A 23,998-nucleotide genomic window follows, 5' to 3' on the forward strand; every position below is an offset into this window, starting at 1 on the left:
AGGTAGACTGTGTGGTGGAATGGTCTAATCTTGAAGGAAAAATCTGATTAGTAATAGAAATAAAAGTCTTTCAGCTAAATTGATCTGAACAGTGCTTTCACCATATTTGCCCTTTAACTTGCTGATTCTTAACTGTTGGGCTTTATTGCTAATTTTGTGTTATGAGTTTGGTGTGCTTTAGTTTTGTTTGGTCTTTGTTTTTGTTTTTTTACTTAGTAAAGACAAGCGTAGGAGAGAGGAGGCTTCTTACTGTAACCTTAAATGTAAGAGCTTAAAGAATGCAGGTCTCTAAATTCTGATGGAATTTTTCATGGCTTGGTTTTTGTGTGGATTTAGAAGGACATGCATTCCTACTGCACTTTGTTGTTCATGCCCTATTATAGTAAAGTTTGGTAGGACAAATGATGTTGACAGGGTGAAATGTAGCTGTCCTCCTAATGCAAAGGCTATGCACTGGTTACAGAAAGGCTGGGGTGTTAACTGATGTAGCTTCCTTGCATTAAGCCCCACTCAGGCTGGGCCATTGAATTTCATAGTAAGTATGGCTGTCTGCAAGTCCTTTTGCATGCACATGCAGCTAATATCCATGTTTCCACTTTTATTTCATGAGGAGAAGCTCTAGGTGCTGTGAAACTCAGGGTCTGATATTTGTCAGTCAGTCCCTTGATCCCACGCCACACTGTGTGACTGCTGGCATAAAGATCTGATTGTGGATAGTAGTTGCAGGATCTTAGTGAAGTTTATGGGTTGAAAAAGTAAGTCAAACAATAGCCATTGCCACTTCACTAGAGACAATGAATATTTTACCATCAGCACACTAATAAACTTCTCTAAATGGGGTTATACTATTAGCAAAGGTTGTGAATTTTCACATAACTTTAGTGCCCTTAACCTTGCAAGAGCAAGGGAAACAGTAGTGTCAGCTTTTCTGTCTCTGTAAGAGAAGCCGTATCAGGTCATATCCAAACTGCTGCCTCATCTGGTCTATATTCTAGTTGTTTACTAGAACAACTAAAGGAAGAACTGGAGGTGTAAAGTGTGTAGTGATACTTCCTCAGAATGTTTTTCCTAGTCTCCAGTTATCTGTGGTTTGTGGAGTTCCTGACTAAATATGCATATGTTTGTAGTTAATAACACTGGATGGGGAAAAAAAATCATGAAAATCCCTCTGGCAGCTCTTTTGCTCGTAATTTTACAGATTTGTGATGTCTTGTTCATAAGAATCTCCCTCCAGTCTGCCTTGTTTTACATTATATATGGTAGCCATTTCATACCTGTGATCTTTCTTGTTGTTCTCTTTTTCACTTCATCCAATTCTGATATCCCGTTTTGGAGATGAAGGGGAATGGAATTTATGCAGGTGCTTCTCAGATTTATACAGTGGCATTATTGTTCTTTTGTAAGAAATCCAAGCCCTGTTTGCTCTCTTGATTGCTGCAAGCTACTGAAATGTTACTTGGTGCTGGTGGTGAGGGGTGTCAGGCTCAGTTTCCCTGGTTTTAGTTGAAGCAAACTTGACCTTAAGTTAAACAATAAAAAGCCCCAAACCTCTCAAAAAAATTTCTAGTTCCAGGTGTTGCAGGGAAAAGCTTGAAGGTGAGTCTTAAATATCCAGTTATTAAAAATATACTTTCAGTATATTATTTTTCCAAGTTGTAGTTGATGACCTAACCTCATCATTCTGGAGGTTTGCAGTGGAGCTAAAAAATATTACCTGCCTGAAAGCTATTCAGAGCAGACACAAGTTACAGATGTAGCAGTGTCAAAAGAGTGACTGTAAGTGGAGTAGAGGGTGTTGTGTAATTTACTGTCTGGGAGTGGGAAGCCCCTGGATCTGAAGGTAAGAACAGAAAGGATGAGATAGCAAGATGAAGAAGGTCGACTTCTAGGTGTCTGACTTTTGAAGTACTTTCGATATGAAAAGCACAAGACTGATACAAAAGCATTAGTTTTCTGGACTGCACACTTAAATTTCTTAGCTCTAGAAACACCATCAACAATTGTTACATCTATCAAAATAGATGTCTGTTTTATAAACTGGGGCTAATGTGGCTTTCTGCCTATGTTTGTATTACTGAATGAGGGTTAGAGATGCCACAGACCTGTGGAAGGGAAGAAAAAAGCTGATGGTCTTCTCAAGGTTGTTGCACAGAGATAAATCAACAGGAGAGGAAAGCTGTTGGTTTTGTTTCACAGCAGTGTAACACTGCCATCCCACTGTGCTGAAAGATCATCTGAAACATAAAGGCATTAGGATTTATTCTGAATTTACCACAAAGGAGTAGCTAGCTTTTCTCTGTGGTCTTCTTCCTGGTCCCATGCTCCTATACTTAGTTTGGTTATAGTCAGCAGATCTGCACACAATCACAAGATGGTCATAGTTTGGGGATTTATCTAGCAGTATAAAGTTCTAACATTCATTTTCCTGCTTGAAAACAATTCTGAATATTTTTTTCCCCAAAACTGGACTAGTTTGAGGCAATGTTCTTTTGGACACTAATGTCTGTCAAGAATGAAGTAGGTTAATGGCTAGCAGGTCAAGAGAGTGAGCTGCATAGAGTGAGAGAAGGTGTTTGGATATCTCCTCTGGAACAGGGTTATTAAAGTGGGCGTAAGTGCTCAAGTCAAATGAGCAGCTCTCACCTGCTGCTGCGGTTTGCTTCAAGTCATCTCTGGCAGTCATCTCATAGTATAGTAAAACATGAGTTTGTGTGCACTTGAGTGGGTTAACTTCCGTCACACTGTAGTCAGAGGAGCCTCAGAGCTGGAGGAAAGGGGAGAGCATGCAAATGGAACAGAAAGGGAAGGATGGAGAGGAAGTGGGACCCCCTGCTCTTGGTGTACTCAGGGTGGTATTCTGGCACAAGGAATCCTGTGAAACCATGCCCGTATCCTCTATTAAGTGTAAAGACTTTAGCTCTTATATATTTTTTTTGTCCCCATCCCTTCTCCTCAAACTAAAATACTGTTAGTAAGTATAAAGAAAAGTTTTACCTCCTTCATAAAATTGGCAAAGACTTCCTACAATCAGAAAGCAAGTTGGAACAGATTCTCTCAACTTCAGGCCTCCCTCAGGTAGTGAAATTAAAGATAAGTTCGGTTTGAGTAGTCTCTGTTCTGCATATGATGGACTTCTCACACTCCCCCTTCACCCTGTCTGCATAGCTGAAGGGAAGAGCCATAACTGAAATGTCAGCATTGATCTTTTCTGTAACATCCAGCATGTACTTTAATAAACAGCAAATTTTGATTATGCAAATACTGTGCTGCTCTTCGTACCAAGAAGAAACATAACAAATGTATTTATCCTATAATTAGCTGTTGCTCAAGTCCTTTTAAAAATTGGTTTTTTTCCATGTGTTCTTCTTTTCAGTCGCATGAGAGGTGAAGTGAAATATTTCCCTGCCCACCCATTTCTGTTGCTGACTTTTTCACTTTAAAAGGAAGAGCTAGTGATTAATGTGATAGTTTTTTAATACTTGTGACTTCCATTATACTACTTGTGATTTTTGGGGAGCTTTCTTCCTTTGGTTGCTTACAGCTCAACTTGGTGTCAAAGCTGTAACAAACTTCTTCCTTTATGCAGGAAGGGGCTGATAAGACATGATAAGTCTTAGGACATAGGTATCTGCACAGTAGTGCTGTTACTGATTTTATTTATTAGATTTAACACAATTTGTTGTTATTAAATGTAAAGAAAACAACTCTTTGTATTTTATTATTAAGTCTCGAAAAATCATCAAAGTTACTTTTGAATAGGATTTTTCTCCCCAACTTAAACTTCTTAAAATCAAATGCACAAGTCTGTACTGGTGACCTTGGGTTCCCTCTTTACGGGGTGAAGCAGGCAAAAAATCAACTCTGCCTTTTTCTTTCCAACAATTAAAGGGAGTTTTTGGTGACTAGCTCAAACTTGCATATCTGATTTTTAGACCTTTGTAAGGAGACATGAGTCCTACTGTTTATGGTTGGTCTGGAAGAAATGAGTGTTTTGAAATGCTACTGATTGCATAGTCCTTCCTTGGTGCTTGAAGCATGTGGGATATGCTCTGCTGCTTGGATATCAAAAATCACTCTCCTTGTTGGTTATCTTGCACCAATGAAGAAACAACTATTATCATGGTCCCATCACAGAGAAACTTAACAAAAAAAAAAAACACCCCCAGAAAACAAAAACAACTTTCAAAAGGTGATTTTAAGTGGAAGTCACCAGCTGCAAAAACAGGGCTGTTTTTTAACTGCTTGGGACTGTTTGGTAGAAGTTCACTGAATAAGTCAATTGAAAGTTCATCTAGTTTGTTATAAGAGCATGCTTTCCTAGAGACACAGCTCATTTCATGCCACTTGGCTAGATCAATTTGGTATGTGTTGTTTCTGTCAGTCTAAATGTCTGGTTTGCTTTCATTTAAGTCTTTGCAGTCAGGCGTTGAGAGAGTCCAATCTGCAGAAGTTCTCTTTAATCCTGCTTGAAATTGATTTCTGTGCACTAATAGGATTATTTTTTTGAGGAATATTGTCCTTGAATGCAGATGGCCTTTTAGCCAAAATTGAGGTAGAGCTGTTTCTTGAAATTCATCCACCAAAACTAGTTCAGCGAACCATAGTGAAGTGTCAGTTGCACTTCAGAAGAACTATAAAAGTTTGTTTGGAAAGTGGAGGAGGGAACTGCTCTTAATTTTGATCTCTTTCCCTTTCATCTAGACATGAACAGAACATTTCCAGATAATGTAAAATTCCGCAAAACTGCTGATCCCTGTTTGCAGCATGTACTCTACAATGTGTTGGTAGCATATGGGCATCATAATAAAGCAGTAGGATATTGTCAGGTATGTAATGACCATTTTTTAAACAATGCTGCATTTCAGCAGCATTTGTTGTCCATTTGAATGTGTGTTTTTTAGAAGCAAATCCACAAACTATTTCTGTTTTTAGAATGGCCTGGGGAATGCATGGAAATCAGTAGCTTCAGGCAAATTCAAATGTCTTTGTGAGTTTCTCTGTGGCCTTTTTTGTAGCTGGCTTGATCATGTTTGGCTCCATTTATTAGCTGCAAAATAAATGTTTTGTCACACCTGGTTGTATCAAGTGTGTTGGAGAGGAAGATAAAGTGACCTTGCCTTTCCCTCTGTCCTTCCTGCTGTCTTTCCCAGAATGGTCCTTGTTATGGATGAGTCACCACGAGATCTCAATTTCCTTTGTTTTCACTGTCATACTTTTCAAAATACAGACCAGCATTCATGCCATGTCACATAACTGGGGGAGGCTACCATTTATTTGGTGTAATCTCCCATTATAGACAGGCAAATAGGAAGAAAAATTCTTTGAAATTCAACCTGATACTGCATAGTTAGCAGCTCAGAAAAAGCTCCTATCATCACTGCCAAGTGCTGTAAAGTTTCCTATGGGACACAAAGAAGATAAAAGTTGATTCATGACAGTCAAGAAAAATGTGGCCATCTTTAAGGATCATAAAGAAGCAGGAACTGTCATGAGCAAAATGTGTTTTCAATTCACTTAAGTCATCTTCTCTCTCTTCACTGCCCTCACTAGGTATATAAGTGCTAACTATATTAAAGATTAATCATTTTTATTATTCTCAATATTATGTATTAAAATATAATTGTAATATTTAAAGAATAACAGAAGGGGTAGAATTATGATTACTCTTTTACAAGTGTCAGGCTCCTATATAGAGGTAGTTATACCCACAAACATACACAACTTCTAAACCATGTTTGCTTCTACCCAGAACATATGTGCAATTGTTAGTAAAAAGCTTTATTACGTTAACTGCCTAATGGGCTAATCTTTGCATTTTTAACTTGGCATTATGAACAGTGGAGATGAGAGAAGATTATTTAGAAAGCCTTATGTGATATCTTTTCACCTCTTCTCACAGGATGAATGTTATCTTTTCTGGCTAAATAAGTAGAATATAAATGAAGGTCAACATCTGCTTTCATTGTAAATCAAGCAAAGTTTCAGGAAGTCACCTTTTTTGCTATTGAAACAGCAAAAAAAGGGGGGAGGGAGGGGATCCATTTTTCACTCTAAGTGCTTTGCAGAGCTTTTACTGTTTGAAGGCTCTCCAGAGGATGTTTCCATAATGCTACTGTGTTTGTGCTACATTTAAGTCTCCCCTGTGGGAGTCTATTAGGCTGTGCATTGTCATGATGTGCCGATGGTATGATGTTGTATACCCTGGTGTAGGCAGCAAAATTCAGTGCCCTGTGACCATGTACTCCAGAATAGGTTTTTGTGTGTGCCATGTTGAATGCCATTCTCTTGTCACTGTAGATGCAATGATTAAACTGTCAGCATGGAAATAAATAGGTGCCTTCCTAACTAGAAGGCTAAGCACTGTGTAAGCTTGTGGAAGGTCTATCCAGGCCAGTTGTGTAACTGCTGTAGTTATTCAAGGCTTGGAAAGGAAGCATTAGAAAAGATGCAGTGGCCTAATAGTTCCATGTTCTGGGGGTGTTGCAAGGCCGTCTAAGGTGTGACAGGTGAGTCAAGTTTGTTGAATGCAAGAGATGAGATCTCGGTTCAGAGAGGAAGTTGTAGCTTCCAGAGGCTGTGAGAAGTGTTTTTCGTAGCTGTGGTCTGGCTTACAGCCACGATTTGCAGCACTGCAGGATAACCAGAGACAGTGGTAGCGCTGCTGGTGGTGATAGATGTGCTGGAGGACTCCAGCTCAGAGGGAGAGAGAACAACAAGGAGAAGGCCAAAGAATGGGCTGAAACAGAAGAGGGCAATGTAACCAACACCAGCCTTCATAGCCTGTAAATGTTTAAAGATAATTTGCTGTTAGCTTAGAAAGACTTGCGCAGGGGGCTTGCACCTCAGAGGCAGCTGGTGTCTATTGTTGTACTGATGTGCTATGTTGTTATGGGGGTCAGTTTGTTTACTACGGAAAAGAGTACTTAAAGCTTAAGGAAGTGGACTGCTGTGCTGTAAATCCATAATATTTCCATAATTTAGCAGTGTTATGGTGGATACAAGAAAACAAGCACCTGAGACCAAGGCAGTGTGTTTATAGGGAATGTCAGTTGATGATCTGTGTACTCTGTAAGCCACTTCTCCAGTCAGAGTGTGAGTAGCAGTTATGAAAATTGTACAGTTGGATTTTGGCCAATCATGACCTGACTATCTTCACAAATTTTCTGGTAGTTCTTCCAATGCCCCCACCTCCCAGGGCTTACCTTCTTTTGCATATTGAAAGGTAGGACCTGTAGTGGCCAGTTGTTGACTAGCATGAGGAGTGCTGGAGGTATTATGGAAGCAAATTATTTCTATACAGTCATTTGACTTATGCAGCAGCAGCTTGTAAAAGCTGCTGAAGCTGCAGCTTTTTGAGTAAAGAGTGTGTCAGGCATTCTTCATTCTCCTTATAGAATCATAGAATCATAGAATGGTTAGGGTTGGAAAGGACCTTTAGATCATCTAGTTCCAACGCCCCTGCCATGGGCAGGGACACCTCACACTAAACCATATCACGCAAGGCTTCATCCAACCTGGTCTTGAGCACTGCCAGGGACAGAGCATTCACAACCTCCCTTGGCAACCCATTCCAGTGCCTCACCACCCTAACAGGAATTAATTTCCTCCTTATATCCAATCTAAACTTCCCCTGTTTAAGTTTTAACCCGTTACCCCTTGTCCTGTCACTACAGTCCCTAATGAAGAGTCCCTCCCCAGCATCCCTATAGGCCCCCTTCAGATAGTGGAAGGCTGCTATGAGGTGTCCACGTAGCCTTCTCTTCTCCAGGCTGAACAGCCCCAACTTTCTCAGCCTGTCTTCATATAGGAGGTGCTCCAGTCCCCTGATCATCCTCGTGGCTCTTCTCTGGACTTTTTCCAACAGTTCCATGTCCTTTTTATGCTGAGGAAAACCAGAACTGTACACAGTACTCCAGATGAGGTCTCACAAGAGCAGAGCAAAGGGGCAGGATCACCTCCTATGACCTGCTGGTCATGCTCCTTTTGATGCAGCCCAGGATACAGTTGGCCTACTGCAGGTGTGTTGTGCTTGTACTGCACACATCTAATACAGCTGTGTTTTGGTGTTGGTGAAAGCAGTTCTCAGTTACATTGGAACAAGGATTAAAAAAAAAAGGAAGGTATATTATAGAGTACTAAGCTTTTTCTTTTAATTGTCTTCTCCTTGATCTTTGTTAATAATTATTGTTAGCTGTAGTCATGCAGGTTTAACAGCTTACTCAACAAAGATTTTATTCAATGTGCCCCTTTGTAGAAGTGGAGTAATTTAGCCTTTAATCAAAAGAAATAAACTAGAAACTCTTAAATGCATGCATCTTAAAGCCCATCTTTCTATTTCAGGGCATGAACTTCATAGCTGGATACCTGATTCTTATTACAAAGAATGAAGAGGAGTCCTTCTGGTTGCTGGATGCTCTTATTGGAAGGATATTGCCTGGTATGCTAAAAATGTGTATAATGGTATTCATATACTGGAGCTTGGCTTTCATTTTATCTTTGCATTCTTCTCTGGTTTCAAAGGTTTTAGATGTTAAAATGGACTTGCACAGACTGAAGTTTTTCTAGGGTCTTGGAAACAAAGGGGCAGAGGCACAGCACACGGGCAAGATCTTAATCTTGATGCAGTGGTTTATGTGTATGTTAATTTGCTGTCTTGCTTCTCACTGTACTTAAACTTGTTAGGTAGACGTCTTCCTGTATCAGTATGATGCTGGGGAGCAGGACTTGCAAAGGTGTCTGGGGTTTGGCACTTCTGGTTGAAGGAATATGATATGAGAAACAGATGAAGCAGTGATGACAGAGCAGAGTGAAGATGGGAGATGTATGCAGTTTGAGCACTGAAAGCAGGAATTCCCAGTGGCGTGGCAGGACAAGTGAGAGCTTTCTTCAGAGGTATTTGGCAGGATGTTGGTAGTTTCTGCTACACACAGTGGTTTCTGCTGCATCTCCCGCTTCTGAGTGGGGGTATCTTGGGCATACATCATGATTTTGCAACAGAGCAAATAAATGTCTATTCCCTGTCTCTGTCTGTATAGAAAATTCCTGTCAAAGCTCTGTTACAATCAGTGGTGATATAGCCAGGCTGATCACTGAAGTCCAAAGGGAAATTCAGCATGCCTTCACCTACAGCCAGTACCTACATCTGGTCAGTTCAGTAGTTCTGTATGTTCCCTTGCCTGGATCTCTGAGTTTGCAGGAGGTGTTTCCACAATGAATTTTGCCCTATATATAAGCCGAATCTCACTGCACCCATGCGGTAGTTTAAAACCAGAAGCAGACATCGGGCACAGCTATGTTTTACACTCCTGTGAAATACACTTGGGAATACTCTTTCTTGGGATTTAATTATAGAGGGAGATTGGCTTCACTGTGAATTCCCATTAGAGTTGCACAGGACTGACCACAGCTACACCCATAATGTGAAGTCTTACTCAAAATGGAAGACTCATTTTATTTTTTTTTTTTTCTTCTAAAAGGAGTCTTTGAAATTCCCTGTTGCCCCAGTTCCCAGTTTTGCTTTTGAACAGATCTTTATCCCAAATGGTTGGAGGCTGAATTCAATATTACAGTGTCAACTAAGTGCTGGTTAAGCACATCAAAGTTGCTGCTTTCTTTTCTACTTTTTCATGTTCTTGTTTAATATTAAATGAAAAAAAAAGTATATAATTTTTGGTTCCTTATTGAACAGAAAGGAAAGACTTCGAGAAGGAAGGAGAAAGAGCTGAGAGAGTCTTTTCATGCTTTTGAATGACTGTACACTGAATGTATACCGTGTAGGAACTCGGGTCTTCCTTACATATGAGCAGGGTGGTTGGACTTCGTTTTCAGATTGAAAGAGGAGACACAGGCAGGGAGTGATATGGCTTGTATCAGTCTGCAAATATTTGAGATTTTGCAGCCTTGAAGTTTGCTTTCAAGCTATAAAAACAAAGAAATCATCTGTCTGTTGCTTTTGTATAGCCTTGAGAACTAAGTTGTGCGAACAGGTAGGAGACAGGACTGTTGTCTGCCATGTGACATGCTGCTGGCTGACATGGGTGGATGTCTTTCCATTGATGTCACTGTGTGAGGGATAAGGCCCTCAGTAAAAGGCAAGTTTCACTGCAACTTTTGCTCTTAAGCTTTCTGATAGTCTTTTATGTCTTTATTTGGGGTAAAGGAGTAGATTCAGAATTTTTTTGATTCATTGTTCTTGGTAGGGAACTTTAGTTTGTCATAAAACCTTTCGTTCTTGTCTATCCTCCCTCTCACTCTGCTGATATGTAAATGACAAAAGTTGCTCTTATTTTTCCCTCTTAGTTGTTGAATTTATCTTATGGCAGTAGCATTGGTGATGAGAAGAAATTCATAACATGAAGGGTAATTACTATGTATAAAGGAGATGTACATTTACTTAAGTAATAATTGTAGATATATATTTACTACCCTGTTTATACATGTATTTTTACTGCCCTGTAACAAGAGTCCTGTTACAGACTTTGGCGTGGGTTCAGCACATCCAATCAGGCATCTGTTTGAGACACTGAAGTTAGAAACATATGTGCTTACATTCCATTGATAGTCAGTGAGGAAGGGGATACCTGATCAGAATTGCTGACCTGAGTGTGCCCTACCACTCCACAGTCAGTATTAAGAAAGCTTGAGATGTTCCTTCCAGCATGGGTGAGGAGCCAAAGCGAAGTAGTGTAAATCTTTTATGTAGTAAAAAAAACTGTATTGAGGTAATACAAGGCTTTATTGTCAGAAAACTTGTTGCTGATGTTCTTTTTTCTTTTTTTTCCAAAAATTTCTTTAAAGAATATTTTTCCTTTTATTCCCACTACCCTCCTGTATTATGTTTGAATTGTACATTATAAAATTCAGAGCTGGATAAAATAATTGGCATAATTTCAGTGAAATTTTGTCTGTGTACGTGAGAGAATTGGGCAGACTGTATCCCTAAAGAAACTTGCTTAGATAAGTAGTCACTACGCTCTGTTAATAGTACATTTTATTTGAAAGCCCCACAATTACTTGTTGGGGAAGGAGTGAAGCATTTTATATTCCTCACATCTTCAGAAGAAAAAAATGATTGGTTTTTGTTGGATGCTAATAGTCTGATTAGCCAACATTTTTCCATTTTTTCCTTTTGTTGCTGATGCTATTTTAGTAGTTCTTTATTTCATTTTATTTCATCGATGTGCGTTATAATCTACATGTTTTCCCCTTTCATGGCAACAAATATGCCTCCAGGCCATGTCCTCATTTTTGAGTATGTCCTGTTGCTGCCAGTTAAATCTGTTTAGGACAGTTTAGAAATGCCTTCTTTGCCCTCAGCAGTGTCCCTGTGAATGCTTCCTTCCCCCTGCCCACACACATTTAATTACATTAACAATCACTCCAGTAGCTTGATGCTGACAGCATTCTTTTTTTTTTTCTTTTTTTTTTTTTTTTTGGTCAGCAGATGAACCAAACCAGCCACAGATCAATGTCATTGATTGAAAAATGTGTAGGACATGACAGATGGAAGTAGCAGCTTGCTGCTATTAGTGGCAGCTTTCTGGGGAAGTGACAGAGAAGGGCTCCCATATCTGAAGCTCCCCTCCCTGCTTGTACTGGGTTTTAGGTCTGGGTGGAGGAATGTACCATAGGATGTGATGAAAGTGTGACTGCCCCACCACTGACAGAATGGGACTGTATAAGTAGAGGTTTTTCTTGCTGAATTGTTCTGTTACACTGAAATGGAGTTAGCACAGCTGGAACAGAGAGCCAGCAAAAACCAAAACTTGGGTTATTGATATGTGGAGTTGTGTGCATGCCATTTGTCTGGCTGAGCACAGCACTGCTGCTTACATCTGGGTTAGGCCAGAATTATCCTGCTTCTGCTGAAGGCACGCCTGTAGTCTACTGTCAGCAGCTCAACCAGGTATTTGAAGAGATTAGGAGCATATCTCATTTAAACACAGCAAGAGGAAAGAGTATTATTTATTTAACTGAAATTTTGGGTGTTACTGAGATCCTTCATTCCCATGTTCGTTCAAAACAGATGGCTGAAGCAGACAGTATTGCCCACAAGAAGCAGTATGGATTCAGTTCAAGCTCAGAGTAGATGTCTGCAATTTGTATTCAGCATAGCTCTGGTATTTCTGTTACGTTCATCACTGTGGTTCTCGTTCTGAAATTTTTTTTTTGTTCTATTGAGGAAATATTGGGGAGGTTGCTTTAGAAAGCATCAGGTAGATGGGAGCTTTCAACTGTGGGGTACTTTGGTATGTAATGTAAGGAACATATTTGTCATATTTTACATATTTGTGATTAAATGGTGAATTTGAGAGAAGAAAAACTTGACAATTTGGACTGACTTAAGCATGAAAGCATGACAGTTATGCATATATATAGCAGAACAATTCTTCCCCCCCCCCCCCCCCCCCCCCTTCAGTGGTTCTCAGTCTGAAAGCGGCAGTGATTATCAAGCTATACTCTAATTAGTCTACTATGTTATACTGGAGTTATTTAATCTTAATGAAAAACATATATATGTACATATATATACACACACATATATATATGTATGCTATGAGGAATGAAATGAGCTCCTCACTTTGGCTTTGCACCTCTGCAGTTTTAATTCCACAGTTAAACCAGCACAATCCCTTTAACACAGAGACAGGTCTGTCAAAACTATAGGTTCAATACCAAATGTGCAAATTAGTGCTTTCACAACTACAGCCATTAGCTAAAACAACAACAAAAAATAACATTCCTCCAACGTGGCTATTCCAGTAAAATATACAGCAAAGACTAAATAAGCCCTGTGCTGCATACTAAGGCTTACCTACTAATTGTTTTTCACATGTTCAATGGAAGGGTTTCTCTTCCCCCAAATCCACACTTCTGTTTCCACCACTCTACCTACCTTCCTCCCTCGTACGCAGCCAGGGAATGCTACCTTTGAGCAGGCCTAACTGAACTAAGGTTTCATTTGAAACATTTATTTTGCTGTTGGCTTTTGAAAAAGATGAAACTTTGGTTTACTGGGGAGACAGGTAAATACCACTGCTTGCACAGACAGCCAAAGGCTGGAGTCCCATCCAGAGTAGCACCAGAAGGCCTAGTGAAGATACTTCAAGTTCAACATAAGGAAATTATATTAGCGTAAGACTTGCTTGCCAGAAGGAAAGAGACATGCTTGACTTTTTTGGGTGAAGTAAGTTTTCTAGGTCCTTCTTCTAGTGTAAATACAGCTGTATCAAGGAACACTTCTTCAGCATTTTTAAACACTGTGGGTCCTTTTACTGTACTGCTGAAGTTTTCCATGTTTCCTCGCAAAAGTGAGGCTGACAACACGTATATTCTTGTCATATACAGGAAACTTTTGGTTTAGACAAAAAGATAAAATTTTTACTCGACTACCTAAAGCACATCTAGTAAATACTGAGATTGTTCTTTTGTTGATGAGGCTTGTGATTTGGATGGGACATACGATACGTACAGGAAATAAATGATTTTAAAAAGTATAAATATATCTGTCATTTTAAAGAAGAAAAACATCAGTTACTCATTTCCTGCTTGCTCAGGAAAATCTAGCAGTTCAGATTTGTAAGTAGTAAGCATTTCAGGCTTGTCATGGTTTCTAAATACAGGCACAGGATTCCTAGGTGCATACAATTGACCTCTAATATTCAAAGACTAATGCTTTCATCATGGTTGTTAGTTGAGAGTAAAATGTGTTTGAGTCCCATATGCTGAAACTCCTAATTACTCAGTCTACCAGCCAAACCACATCTCTCCTAGTGGTAGATGTAATGTACTCCAGAGGTGCACGCTGCTATGGTTTCATATGGGATCACTGAGCACTAAAAACTATCAGATCATGGCCCTGTAGGTGAGTGCTACCAGAGGAGAAAGGTAAGCAGACAGCCCAAAACTGATCAATCTGCTGAAATTTTCTGGGTGGTTGGTGCTTTAAAAATGCTCTGTTGTCAAGAACTACTTGGCAAACATGGGGTCACTCATGTCACACGTAGCCTTGCAAGGAGCCTTCCACACCAAAGGCACATGCCTATGGTGTTGTCTTCTCTGTTGAAAGGGCACACAGCATGTTTCTTCTCCACAGGCTTCAATTTCAGCTCAGTTCAGGTCTAGCAGTGTCTCTTACCTTCACAGCTGAAAAAATGCTTCATGTGGAACTAAGTTCCATTCTCCTTTGGAGAAGCAAGTCTTTTAAAACGCAGCTGCCTAGCCAGCTCTGCATTCAGAAGTATTAAAATAAATGCAGCCACAAGAACTAAATAGATATATGCTTAACTACAATTAAAAGCCAGCAGTCTACACAGAAATATTGTGAAGTAGTACATTTTTCATTTCTTAAGTGGCCCTTCTCTCCAAACCTGGAGGTCTGTATGATGGGACTTCGAAGAATGTTATAAACATTAATCACTTGAAAGAGAAGAATATACAAGAGTTTGATACATAACTATGTTATTATTCAGTTCAAATATTCATGTCTCTGACTATGCCTAATCTGACTATGCCTAATCTCTTTTGCAACAGCACCTGCAAATCTATGGCTAATGTAATTGACAACCAGAGAGCTCCAGCCAGAAAATGGGTTAGATATCTATTATCTCAACATGCAAGCATTTGTTCTAACCAGCAGTTGCCAAGCTACCCACCAAAGTGATATCTTGCATTGCACCTTGTGTCCTTGTACATACTGCCAGTTAGTTCAGTGCACTCTATTACTTCTATTTCATCATTCAAAGTTCTAGTCTTACATTTAATTATTGATAAACAACCATGCAGTGAATATGGGTAAAAAAAACACCCAACAAACTAAAGGCTAGAAACTATCAGGCTAAAAGAAGGTTGTTATAGTGATCCTGAAGAATGTTTATAAGCTCTACCTGATGCATGAGTTTTATTAATAATGTTGGAGAAAAAGAATGTGGTATTTGTTAACAATCCCAAACTGAGAGATACTGCACCACATCAATACACAAGGCACAACAGAGTGGCATAGTGAAAAGACTGGAGTAGGAGAGATATGATGATATTTAGAATAACAAGGTTAAATATAAAAATATATATTTCAACAGCAGAAGCATGATACAATTGCTAACAAATGTGTAATAGAGTTACAGGGTCTCAATGCAGATCCTAACATACAGTTTCGTATTTTACCTTGCAAATCCCCATAAGATGTATTCACATGCTTGAAGCAATCCCTGTGTTAAATACCAAGACTCATAAAACAAAAGGTAACTAGATTTACTGTATGAGAAGCCAGCTGAGGAAACATTAGCAGACTTATTTGGCTAGAACTCCTCTTTGTGAAAGGGCTCGGTTTGAAAGAGAGACCCTACCACCACTCCTAGTAGTGTATTCAAACTGTAAATCGCTCTTATTAAAAATGTTTGTTATACTTTTTATTGGAATTTGCATTGTCCTAACTTGTAGATATTGCTCTAAGACTTTTTCTTAGTATATTGAAAAGCCCGTAATGCCTGGGGTCTTCTCTATGAAGTGGTCAAGTTTGCTTTTCATTTTCCTTGTATAAATCCTACAAATAGAGAAGTTCCTTACAGAGCTCAGTTTTTCTAAGTAGTGTCTTTCATGTCCTTTCCAATGCTTCAACTTCCTGCCTTAAATGTGAATATCAAAGCTGGATACAGTTTTCTAACCTCAGTTTTGCTAATGTCATATACAGGGATAACATGCTCTCTCCTTCATTAGTGAATACAGGCAAGGATTACTCTGGCTTTTCCTGAGCTGAGATGTGCTTACTCTGTGTCTGTGGAAGGAGATGTGCTTTGGGAGTAAGGGAAATTATATGAAGAAAATCATGTGCAGTGCATAGTGGTAACTTTTGTCTAGCTAAATGTACGAGAAGTGACTGTTTAGTTCCAGAGATGCTAGGGAAATACAACCTTGGTTGTTTCATGTGGTTTAGATTCAGAAGGCTTGAATACTTTACTAAGCTCTCAGTTGATGGCTAGTGGAGAAGTATAATTTGTTCCTCTCATAGTTTTAAAATCTGTTCCTTCAAGATTAAAATTAATTCTCTTATTAACTACTTCAGGCTTGAAGTAAGAGGTCTGTGGCTTTCATTCCTCTTTTCAGACTGAAGGGTTGGATTGGTTTCCCTTGCAAATATCAGGCTAGAACCGTGTGTGTCAATCCAGCTTTCTCTTCTAAGCCTCCTGCTTCTGTCCAAGTCTTCTAAGTAATGTACTTGGTAGTTCCCATGGTGTGACTGTAGCATTCTTGTAAAGACCTGAAGAAGGTGTAATGCTGGGTGACTTTTGAATGTGAGAGAACATAAATGCTGTGTTTTGTGCTGAGGTGTTATTAATCTTATCAGGGCAGTGAACTGATAAAATAGCTTTTGTTTCTAATTCTGTAGAGGAATTAAAAAAGCCACAGATCTGGGAATGCATATTCAGCTGAAGTCATCAGTCATTAAGACACATTGTACAATTGTAAACTCATTTAAAAATAAATGTTTGTTTCCTCTACAGGCACAATAAGCAGTTGTGGTAATCATTAATGCTTGTTCACGAATTTCCTCTGTATTTGAGGAAACTGGTGTTAAAAGTCTGTCAAAGTGGTTTGGGAATTAAGAGCCTTGGCTCATGGAACCATCTTCAGTCCAGCCAGCCTTCTCCAAAGCATGCACATCTTTAGACTAGTACAATTCATAGAGTGCAATGACTGGAGTCAGGGCAGGACGTTTGGAAACAGCAGAGTGGTGAATATCTTTGTCCATTGGTGTTTATCAGCTCACTGATACGAAGAGAAAACCAGTATATACGAAAGGAGCAATTCCAGTGGTAATGGATATGAAGAGCAGGGAGAGGGAAGAGAGAGTTAGCCAACAGCATTTTGTTCAGACTTGTATCTAATCAATATGAGAGCACACTGGTAGTTATAACTTTAATCTAGACTAGTTTTTAATGATGTAAATGTCTCTACTGAGCAGCACGTAATAGAGAGGTAGTATTTTTAAAAGCATAATTAAAAACACTAGACGGTTTCATTCTCCGTAACTAGAATGTCTGAAAGTTGCATTTGTGTTTTCTAACATGCATCTGAACTTCAATTTATTTCTCTGGGAGGTTACACATGGAGTCTTTTTGTTTCTTTATATTTCATCTCTGCCTTCTGTAATGTCTGGAAGTATACAATCTTTGCCTTTCTTCTCATTGTCTTCAAAATTAACAACCATCCTTCAATTTCCACATGGTAGCTACTACATCTGCTCTCAGAATCCGACTGTGCTGTGTGAAATGCAAATAGGAAACCAAATGGTTAGTTCAGCTCCACAGGATCCATTTCCAGGTTTGGGATCAGAAGCAAAAGATGAATACAAGCAGATGGGATTATGTAGAAACAATGAAACCTTTTTGTGCTAGCTGAAAAGGTGTTAATAATAAATAATTTCTCAATACCATTATGCTATTTTTTTTGTGATCGTGGTATCACAACTGATAAATATCCATAAAATGCTTGTGTTCTATATTTATTTTCTTAAGGTAGATCTGCCATCCAAAATAAATTGGGCTTGCTTATGTTTTTTTAAAGCTGATATTCAGTTTTGACTGATATGGCTATTGCTGGTTCTGGTGGGAGGTCAATACCTCAGGACAGAAGTTCTGATTCAGTTTGGTTCAGTGAAGGAAAAAAATGTGGCTTGAGCCTGTTTTGGGTTTGTTGAGCAGATATTTTTTTACTGTTTCCTAGAAGGAGGATTAGGAAATTTTTTTAAAAATGTCATAGTTTAGAGTTGACATTTAACCACCTATCTGTAGGATATTGTTTTGATCAGGACATCTGAAGGGGGTCACTTTTGTCTGATACTGCAAAAAGAATTGGCAGTATGCTTGCTTTCCCTCCTTTTGCTGTTGTAATTTTGTTGGACATAGGTTGTCCAACTTTTTATGCAAGACTCGGTGCAGATTCTTAGTCTATTGCACCTTTTTGGACTCTCCCGTGGTAGAAATAAAATAGCAGAACATTTCCCAACCTTCTTGGACAAAGCAGGCTTAGAGTCACCAACAGGGGAGTGAATGACTCCGTAAAATTGCTTAGGAAGAAAAATTATTTAGCTGCTCTGAAGGTGAGAAAGGACTGCTATCAGCACTAGTTTGACCTCTGTGTAACTGAAATGATGAAAATAATTCCATGTCTGTTGCATGAAGTTTGTGAACTCAACTATGACAACATATCCTTTTTTGGAAAGGAAAGCTCTGTGCTGCCAAGGCTGTTTAATATTTTAATATAACTGCTGTGTAGCATGGGGTTCAGTAACATGCTAACAGGTAAGTTTTACAGTGAAGGATTACTGGAAAGGAATTTTTTTTCCCCAAAGGCAGGGGGTGTAATCTTTCTTGTTTGACCTGAATTATAGAACTGAGGGCTGTTCATGAGGTTGGCCAGTTCTGTTCATGGCATCCTCTGCTTTTGCCTGCCAGCACCGAGGCTCTGTTTGTCTCTTCTGGATTTCACTGAAGTCCAGTGACAAATGGTTACATGCATCTACAGCAAGGAGACATTTTAAATGTTACATGTTGGTAGAAAAATGAACCACTTTTGCTTGTCTGGGGGAGGAGAGAGAACATTAATTCCTTTCTCCCTCCCACCCCCCCACATGGCTCTCAGGGACATTATAAACATATTCTTGTGAATAAAATACATCCCATATGACTGTGAGAAGTTAAAACGGTTCATTTATAATTTTTAGGTTTGCTTAAATAAATTAGATTGCCAAATTGAATCACACTTGGTTTAGATTATATAGGCTCTTGAAATAATAGTTAGAAATGCTGGAAGATAAGCAGCAGATCTAGGATCTTGTCTGAGGTATTTCTGTAACACTAAGAATTCTTCTCATGTTAGTTCCAGTAGGAGTATTTACATTTAACCTGACATATGCACAACAGACTTGAAGGATTCTTTTTTTAACTTTTACAGCTCTGACTTGTAAAGGTAATTTAAGGCTATAAGAATACTGCTTCTTAAACTTTTATTTTTGGAACCTCTTAATCTATTTGTAACAGAGAACAAGGTCATACAGTCCCTACAAGCTTTATCCTTATTTCCTGCAAATCTCATTACTGCTCTAGAGCACAAGCAGACAGTTATGTCTTAGGCCTGGACATCCTGGTAGGATTCAGAGAGGTGCTAATTATGCAACAGGGAGACAGTGAAATGTAGTTTAAGGAATATCTCTTTGCCAGATGCTGAGCTAGAACAGATTTCAAGCTCAGTGACAGCATGCCACAGTGTTGCTAACAAAAAGCCCTTTGAACAAGTAAAAAAGTCCCTTCATCTGGTCACCTGTGTTGTACAGTAGCAATGAAATAACTGGCAGTTACCAAAGCTGGCTTTTCCTCCTTTTGCTGTTTGACTACAAGAAAAGAAGTTGATGATCCCAGCAGAGCCAGGGGACTGTGCTGCTGTTTGGGGTCAGGACTTTGATGAGGAAGGATCACTCAGTAGGGCAAATTTCACGTGGGGTGCTGCCTGCATTACCCTTTGCTACACTCTTGGGTGCTCCTAAATTTAGCAAGGCATTCAAAATCCATAGGCAGGCACCAGGAGCAACAGACTCGGTGAACTGGGTGTGTAGGGGCAGGCAATAGACAAAGGAAAGCTGAGAGGAAAATAAGGAAAGGCTAGGACCAGTTTATGGAAGAGCTTAGAAACATGAAGTTTTTGTATCAGGAAATGTAATTTTCACTTGGGTATTTCCTGAAATTTAATAATAATAATTTAATAATAATATAATTATTTATGATGCACTATTTAATTTTTGGTCTTACAGAAGAAAATGCAATGAAAGGTAATGTAGTGCTCGGTCACCTAAATGTCAAATGAAAGTGATAATGCTAACAACTTGAGGAACAAAAGGAAGCAATCTGGCTATGTGTGTTTTCAAGGGGATGATCTGTTGTCAGAGGACATTCCTATAAACCAATCTAGATCAATAGATGCACAATATAATTAGCTTATATTTGATTATTTATTTTTTTTTTACTTAGTGGCGCATTTGGCACAGTTGCTGACTCGAATCCGTTTCTGGATCATCAACTGCTCATTATTTTGCCAGATTATTGAGAAGGTAAAATAAGGGCTATGCTAATTAAATGTGGATCATGCAAATCTGTACATTTTGAATAATTTGGAAGATAATGGAAGGAATATACAGCTAATGTATTTTGGTGGTAGGTAGGTAAAAATAATTTGCTGCACAGTATCTTGTGAAAAATGACTTTATGGAGTGGGGAGGGTTAGGCTTGTGTAGACTTGTTTATAAACAAGGATATCTTGACTTTTGGGAAAGATTCTGGGCAGAGCAGCCAATTATAAAAGACTGAGAAACAAGGGCACATGGTGAAACATTTGCAGGAAGGGAGCACTGCAGGATTTTTCCTGAGGGGACATTTCCAGAAGACCTAGGGACTTGGCATCCCTAGCAAGTAAGAACAGAAGAGCCATGTAGGTTAAATGTTACCAAGCACTTAGGCACTGAACCAAGTTACAAAATCATTTCACTAGTGAGGCCAGACATGGACCATGAAAGGTGGCTTGATAGCAGGATGATAGAATCCTAGAATGGTTTGTGTTGGAAGGGACCTTAAAGCTCATCCAGTTCCGACCCCCCTGCCATGGGCAGGGACACCTTCCACTAGAGCAGGGTGCTCAAAGCCCTGTCCAACCTGGCCTTGAACACTGCCAGAGATGACTTGCCTTTGTAGTTCTGGCAATCCCTGTGCAGCCCTTATGACTTGGTGTGTGTCCCTTGGGCAGCATGCAGGTGTGGGTGCTGCTGGCTGTGCTCTGGAGTGGCTCTTCCTGAAGGTCTGGCTCCCCGCCGGGGTAATGCTGTCCTCTCAGAAGATTGATGTTAGATCCCTAAGGTCAGGTCTGTGCTACCTCCTGGGCCACTGCAGTGCTGTTACGTTCCTTGTAAATCATCTGTGGACAAGTTGTGCACAAATACAGGGTCCTGAAGGAATGTTTCTAAAGGATTGGGAATGCAGCTTTTCTAATTCGAGGAGCTAATTTTATATACATACATTTCTGTATAAACGTAAAATTATATTAACTTATAATTACATATTAATCACATGTAATAATTGTAATTAATACCCACGGTAACTGTAATTAATATGTTATAATTACATGTAAGAATGTTTTGGATGCAGATATTTTTAATGTAACTCCTTTCTGTTGTGAACCGGCAGCAAATATCCTGGGAAAACCCTGCTTCTCAGTCACTGACATTTGCATAAAACCATTAATCACTCATCCCGCTTGTTTTGCAGCAGCACTGGGCTGAACATTGCGGTGCTATGCAGCAGGGCACATGGAGCCCCTCCTGCTCCATGAGAGACTGCAGGAGGCAGCCCCAGATAGATGAATAGTTCCTTTTTCTTTTCTGTCCAGCAGTACAATCTAACAAACTGGAGTGAAATTCTTATTTATGCCAAGGCTTCCCAGCTGCTTCAGTAATTCAAAGAGTGACGTATCTGAGTTGCCTGGCTGTTAACTTTTTACTTGCCAGCTCTCAGAAAGCTGGCTGGGTTGTCCAGTTACATCCTCACTGAAATCCTGACATTCACTTTGCAGTACAAATTAAAAATAGCAGCTGCTGTTGATTTCAGTGTATCAGATGATTGCAGCAGAGCAGAAAGCATGTGGGCTGCTGTCCTTCCTCCTGAGGACACTTACCGGTGCTAACTTTAAGTACTCGTATGTCTTAGGAGCACAAAAAAGAGAAGAAAATGGTTTGTGGGTGTACAAGAGGAGGAAGAAGGGTAGGAAAGGGAAGAAGGCTTGGTCAGTTGTTTGAAATGTGATTCATTTTTCACTTACATTAAACTAGGTATTTAAAAAAGGGTTACTCGGACAGTTAATGATACTTTACCTGTATTCTAGTTTACAAATGAGCACCACATTAACACAAAATACACAGAGAGAAGCTTGTGTTGACTTTGAGGTGATGGTGTGACTGATTTGGTTTTAGTACACTTTTTTGTCGGATTACTTGTGCTTTAGATTTCAGAGCTTTCCCTCCAAGCAATTGAAAGGCAAATGGTTGAAGGAATGTATACAGTGGCAGTGACACCTAACATCTGTAGAGGAGTTTTACTTGTCATTCTTCAATGGGAACAAAGAAAATAAGGATCAGAGACAAAAAGATGGATTTCTAAAGGCTGAATGCAATGCTCCTTGATACTATAAAAACTGTAAATGTTTTGCAGTTTGGATAGGACAAATGTAGAACAAATAGCTCCTGGGGCAGGCATTCTGGTCAAGAAAACCACTGTCCCAGGAAAGAGTGGAATATTAAACTGCTCTTGTGATTTCAGTAGAGAAATTAATGAGGTTATAAATGTACTGCATAATTTGAGCTTCCTCTTAAACTTATTTGTGGCACTGGGAGGTTTTATTACAGTTGCTTCAGACAAATGGACTTTGCGCTGATTCCTTCACCTTTTTGTGAACCATTGGCCACAGTATAGTATGGGTCTGGAGACCTTGGCAGAAAGCAGCTAAGTTAGAGAAACCTGAATTGCAGCTTTCCAGAATCCGTGAAGGAAAGAAACACACTGAAAAGTGCTCGTGGTACTAATTATTTCTTCCAGTAGATAATGTTTATTATATGAGCCTTCTCAGTGAAGCATCAAGGATTGCTTCCCAGGGCTGGAGCCATCAAGTCCAGCTTAAGTGTTTCTATCAATACCTAAACCCCAAATACAAATTTCTTAAACATCTGTGCAATTCTTGTCCCTAGCTGGGCCATCTGAACTCTTATAAATGACAAGAATCTTTTTCTTCCCTTAAGGATACCCAGACCTATGTGTTTATAGAACCGAGATGCTTGTTATTCAGCCTGCACTTCAGTAATGAAAAAAATCACCTGACAAGGAGGCTGTGGGGTAACAGTTGTAGTGTGCTCCATTGTTCTTTGGGATTTAACAGTTTAGTGCAATAACCAGCAGTGTGTGGGAGATATAGGTCTAATTTCAACCTGTCTTGCAGATAAATAAAGTAGGAAGAGATGTTGCCTGAGGGACCTATCATTCACATCCTCTTGGAATTATTTTGTGAAAAGTGTGATTTCCTTGCTCAGAGGAAAGAAAGAAAGACTCCTCAGGACTAGGTCATACCCCAGGAGAAGTGATGTCTGGTCTTCAGCACTCCTGCACAGCTGACACTCTCAGAAACTGGCATTTTTAGTTTGTGACTGGACCCAGTCTTCAAGGCTACGGGTTGTTTTGTGGTTTTGTTTCTTGTCTGGGTATTGTGTGAACAGGGAGGTGTGTAGCCCCTCTTCCCCCCCCCCCCCCCCAAAGGTGGTGGTAGTAGTTACACTGAACTGGTTAAATATTAACAATACTTTAGTAATTTAAGCTAGCAGTTAAAAACTACCTATATTATCCTTCCTGGGGAAGGAAGAATGAATTGCCAAAAAACATTAGAGAGAAAGAAGATTCTTTGGTACACTTGAATGAAGTGTTTGTGTAGGGAGATCAGCCTCGCCTGAAGAACTGCTGTCTGACCACAATGCAGACATCTTTGTTCCATGGTTTAATGTACTTCAGCTTGGGATCATCAGCTCAACATACCTTCGTATATTGAGCTGCACAGGACATTCATTCTCTTCAGTTTTGTGGCAAGATCATGTCTAAACATTGCTGAATTTTGATTTCTTCTCTCCAAGATTATTACAGTCCTGTGATGTTGGGCCTGAAAACTGATCAGGAAGTCCTTGGAGAACTTGTGAAAATGAAAGTTCCGGCTGTGGCAGAGCTGATGGAAAGACATGGAGTCATGTGGACCCTAGTGGTGTCACGCTGGTTTATATGCTTGTTCATTGACATTCTTCCAGTAGAGGTAATTCTCTTATTCTTGTGTAACTCTTATTAAGAAGTTTTCTTAACACACACTCATAATTGTTACTTCATTTGAAAATTACCTACTGGAAATCAAGAAGCTGTAATCTGAAATT

The 23,998-nt window shown here is 39.5% G+C and overlaps 1 protein-coding gene across 1 annotated transcript in view; it reads left to right on the top strand.

The window, feature by feature from the left end:
• Window positions 1–23,998, top strand: part of GRTP1 (growth hormone regulated TBC protein 1) — a 36,964-nt gene that overhangs the window by 10,349 nt on the left and 2,617 nt on the right. The window contains exons 4-6 of the mRNA XM_061472728.1: window positions 4,702–4,826; window positions 8,341–8,437; window positions 23,711–23,883. Of these exons, the coding sequence (XP_061328712.1) occupies window positions 4,702–4,826; window positions 8,341–8,437; window positions 23,711–23,883 (395 nt within the window). The remainder of the gene's footprint in view (window positions 1–4,701; window positions 4,827–8,340; window positions 8,438–23,710; window positions 23,884–23,998) is intronic.

Source organism: Pezoporus flaviventris, unplaced genomic scaffold (assembly GCF_033815535.1).
Source record: "Pezoporus flaviventris isolate CSIRO_AGI_PZ_B2104156 unplaced genomic scaffold, CSIRO_AGI_Pfla_v1 ptg000072l, whole genome shotgun sequence".
Lineage (NCBI taxonomy): Eukaryota > Metazoa > Chordata > Aves > Psittaciformes > Psittacidae > Pezoporus > Pezoporus flaviventris.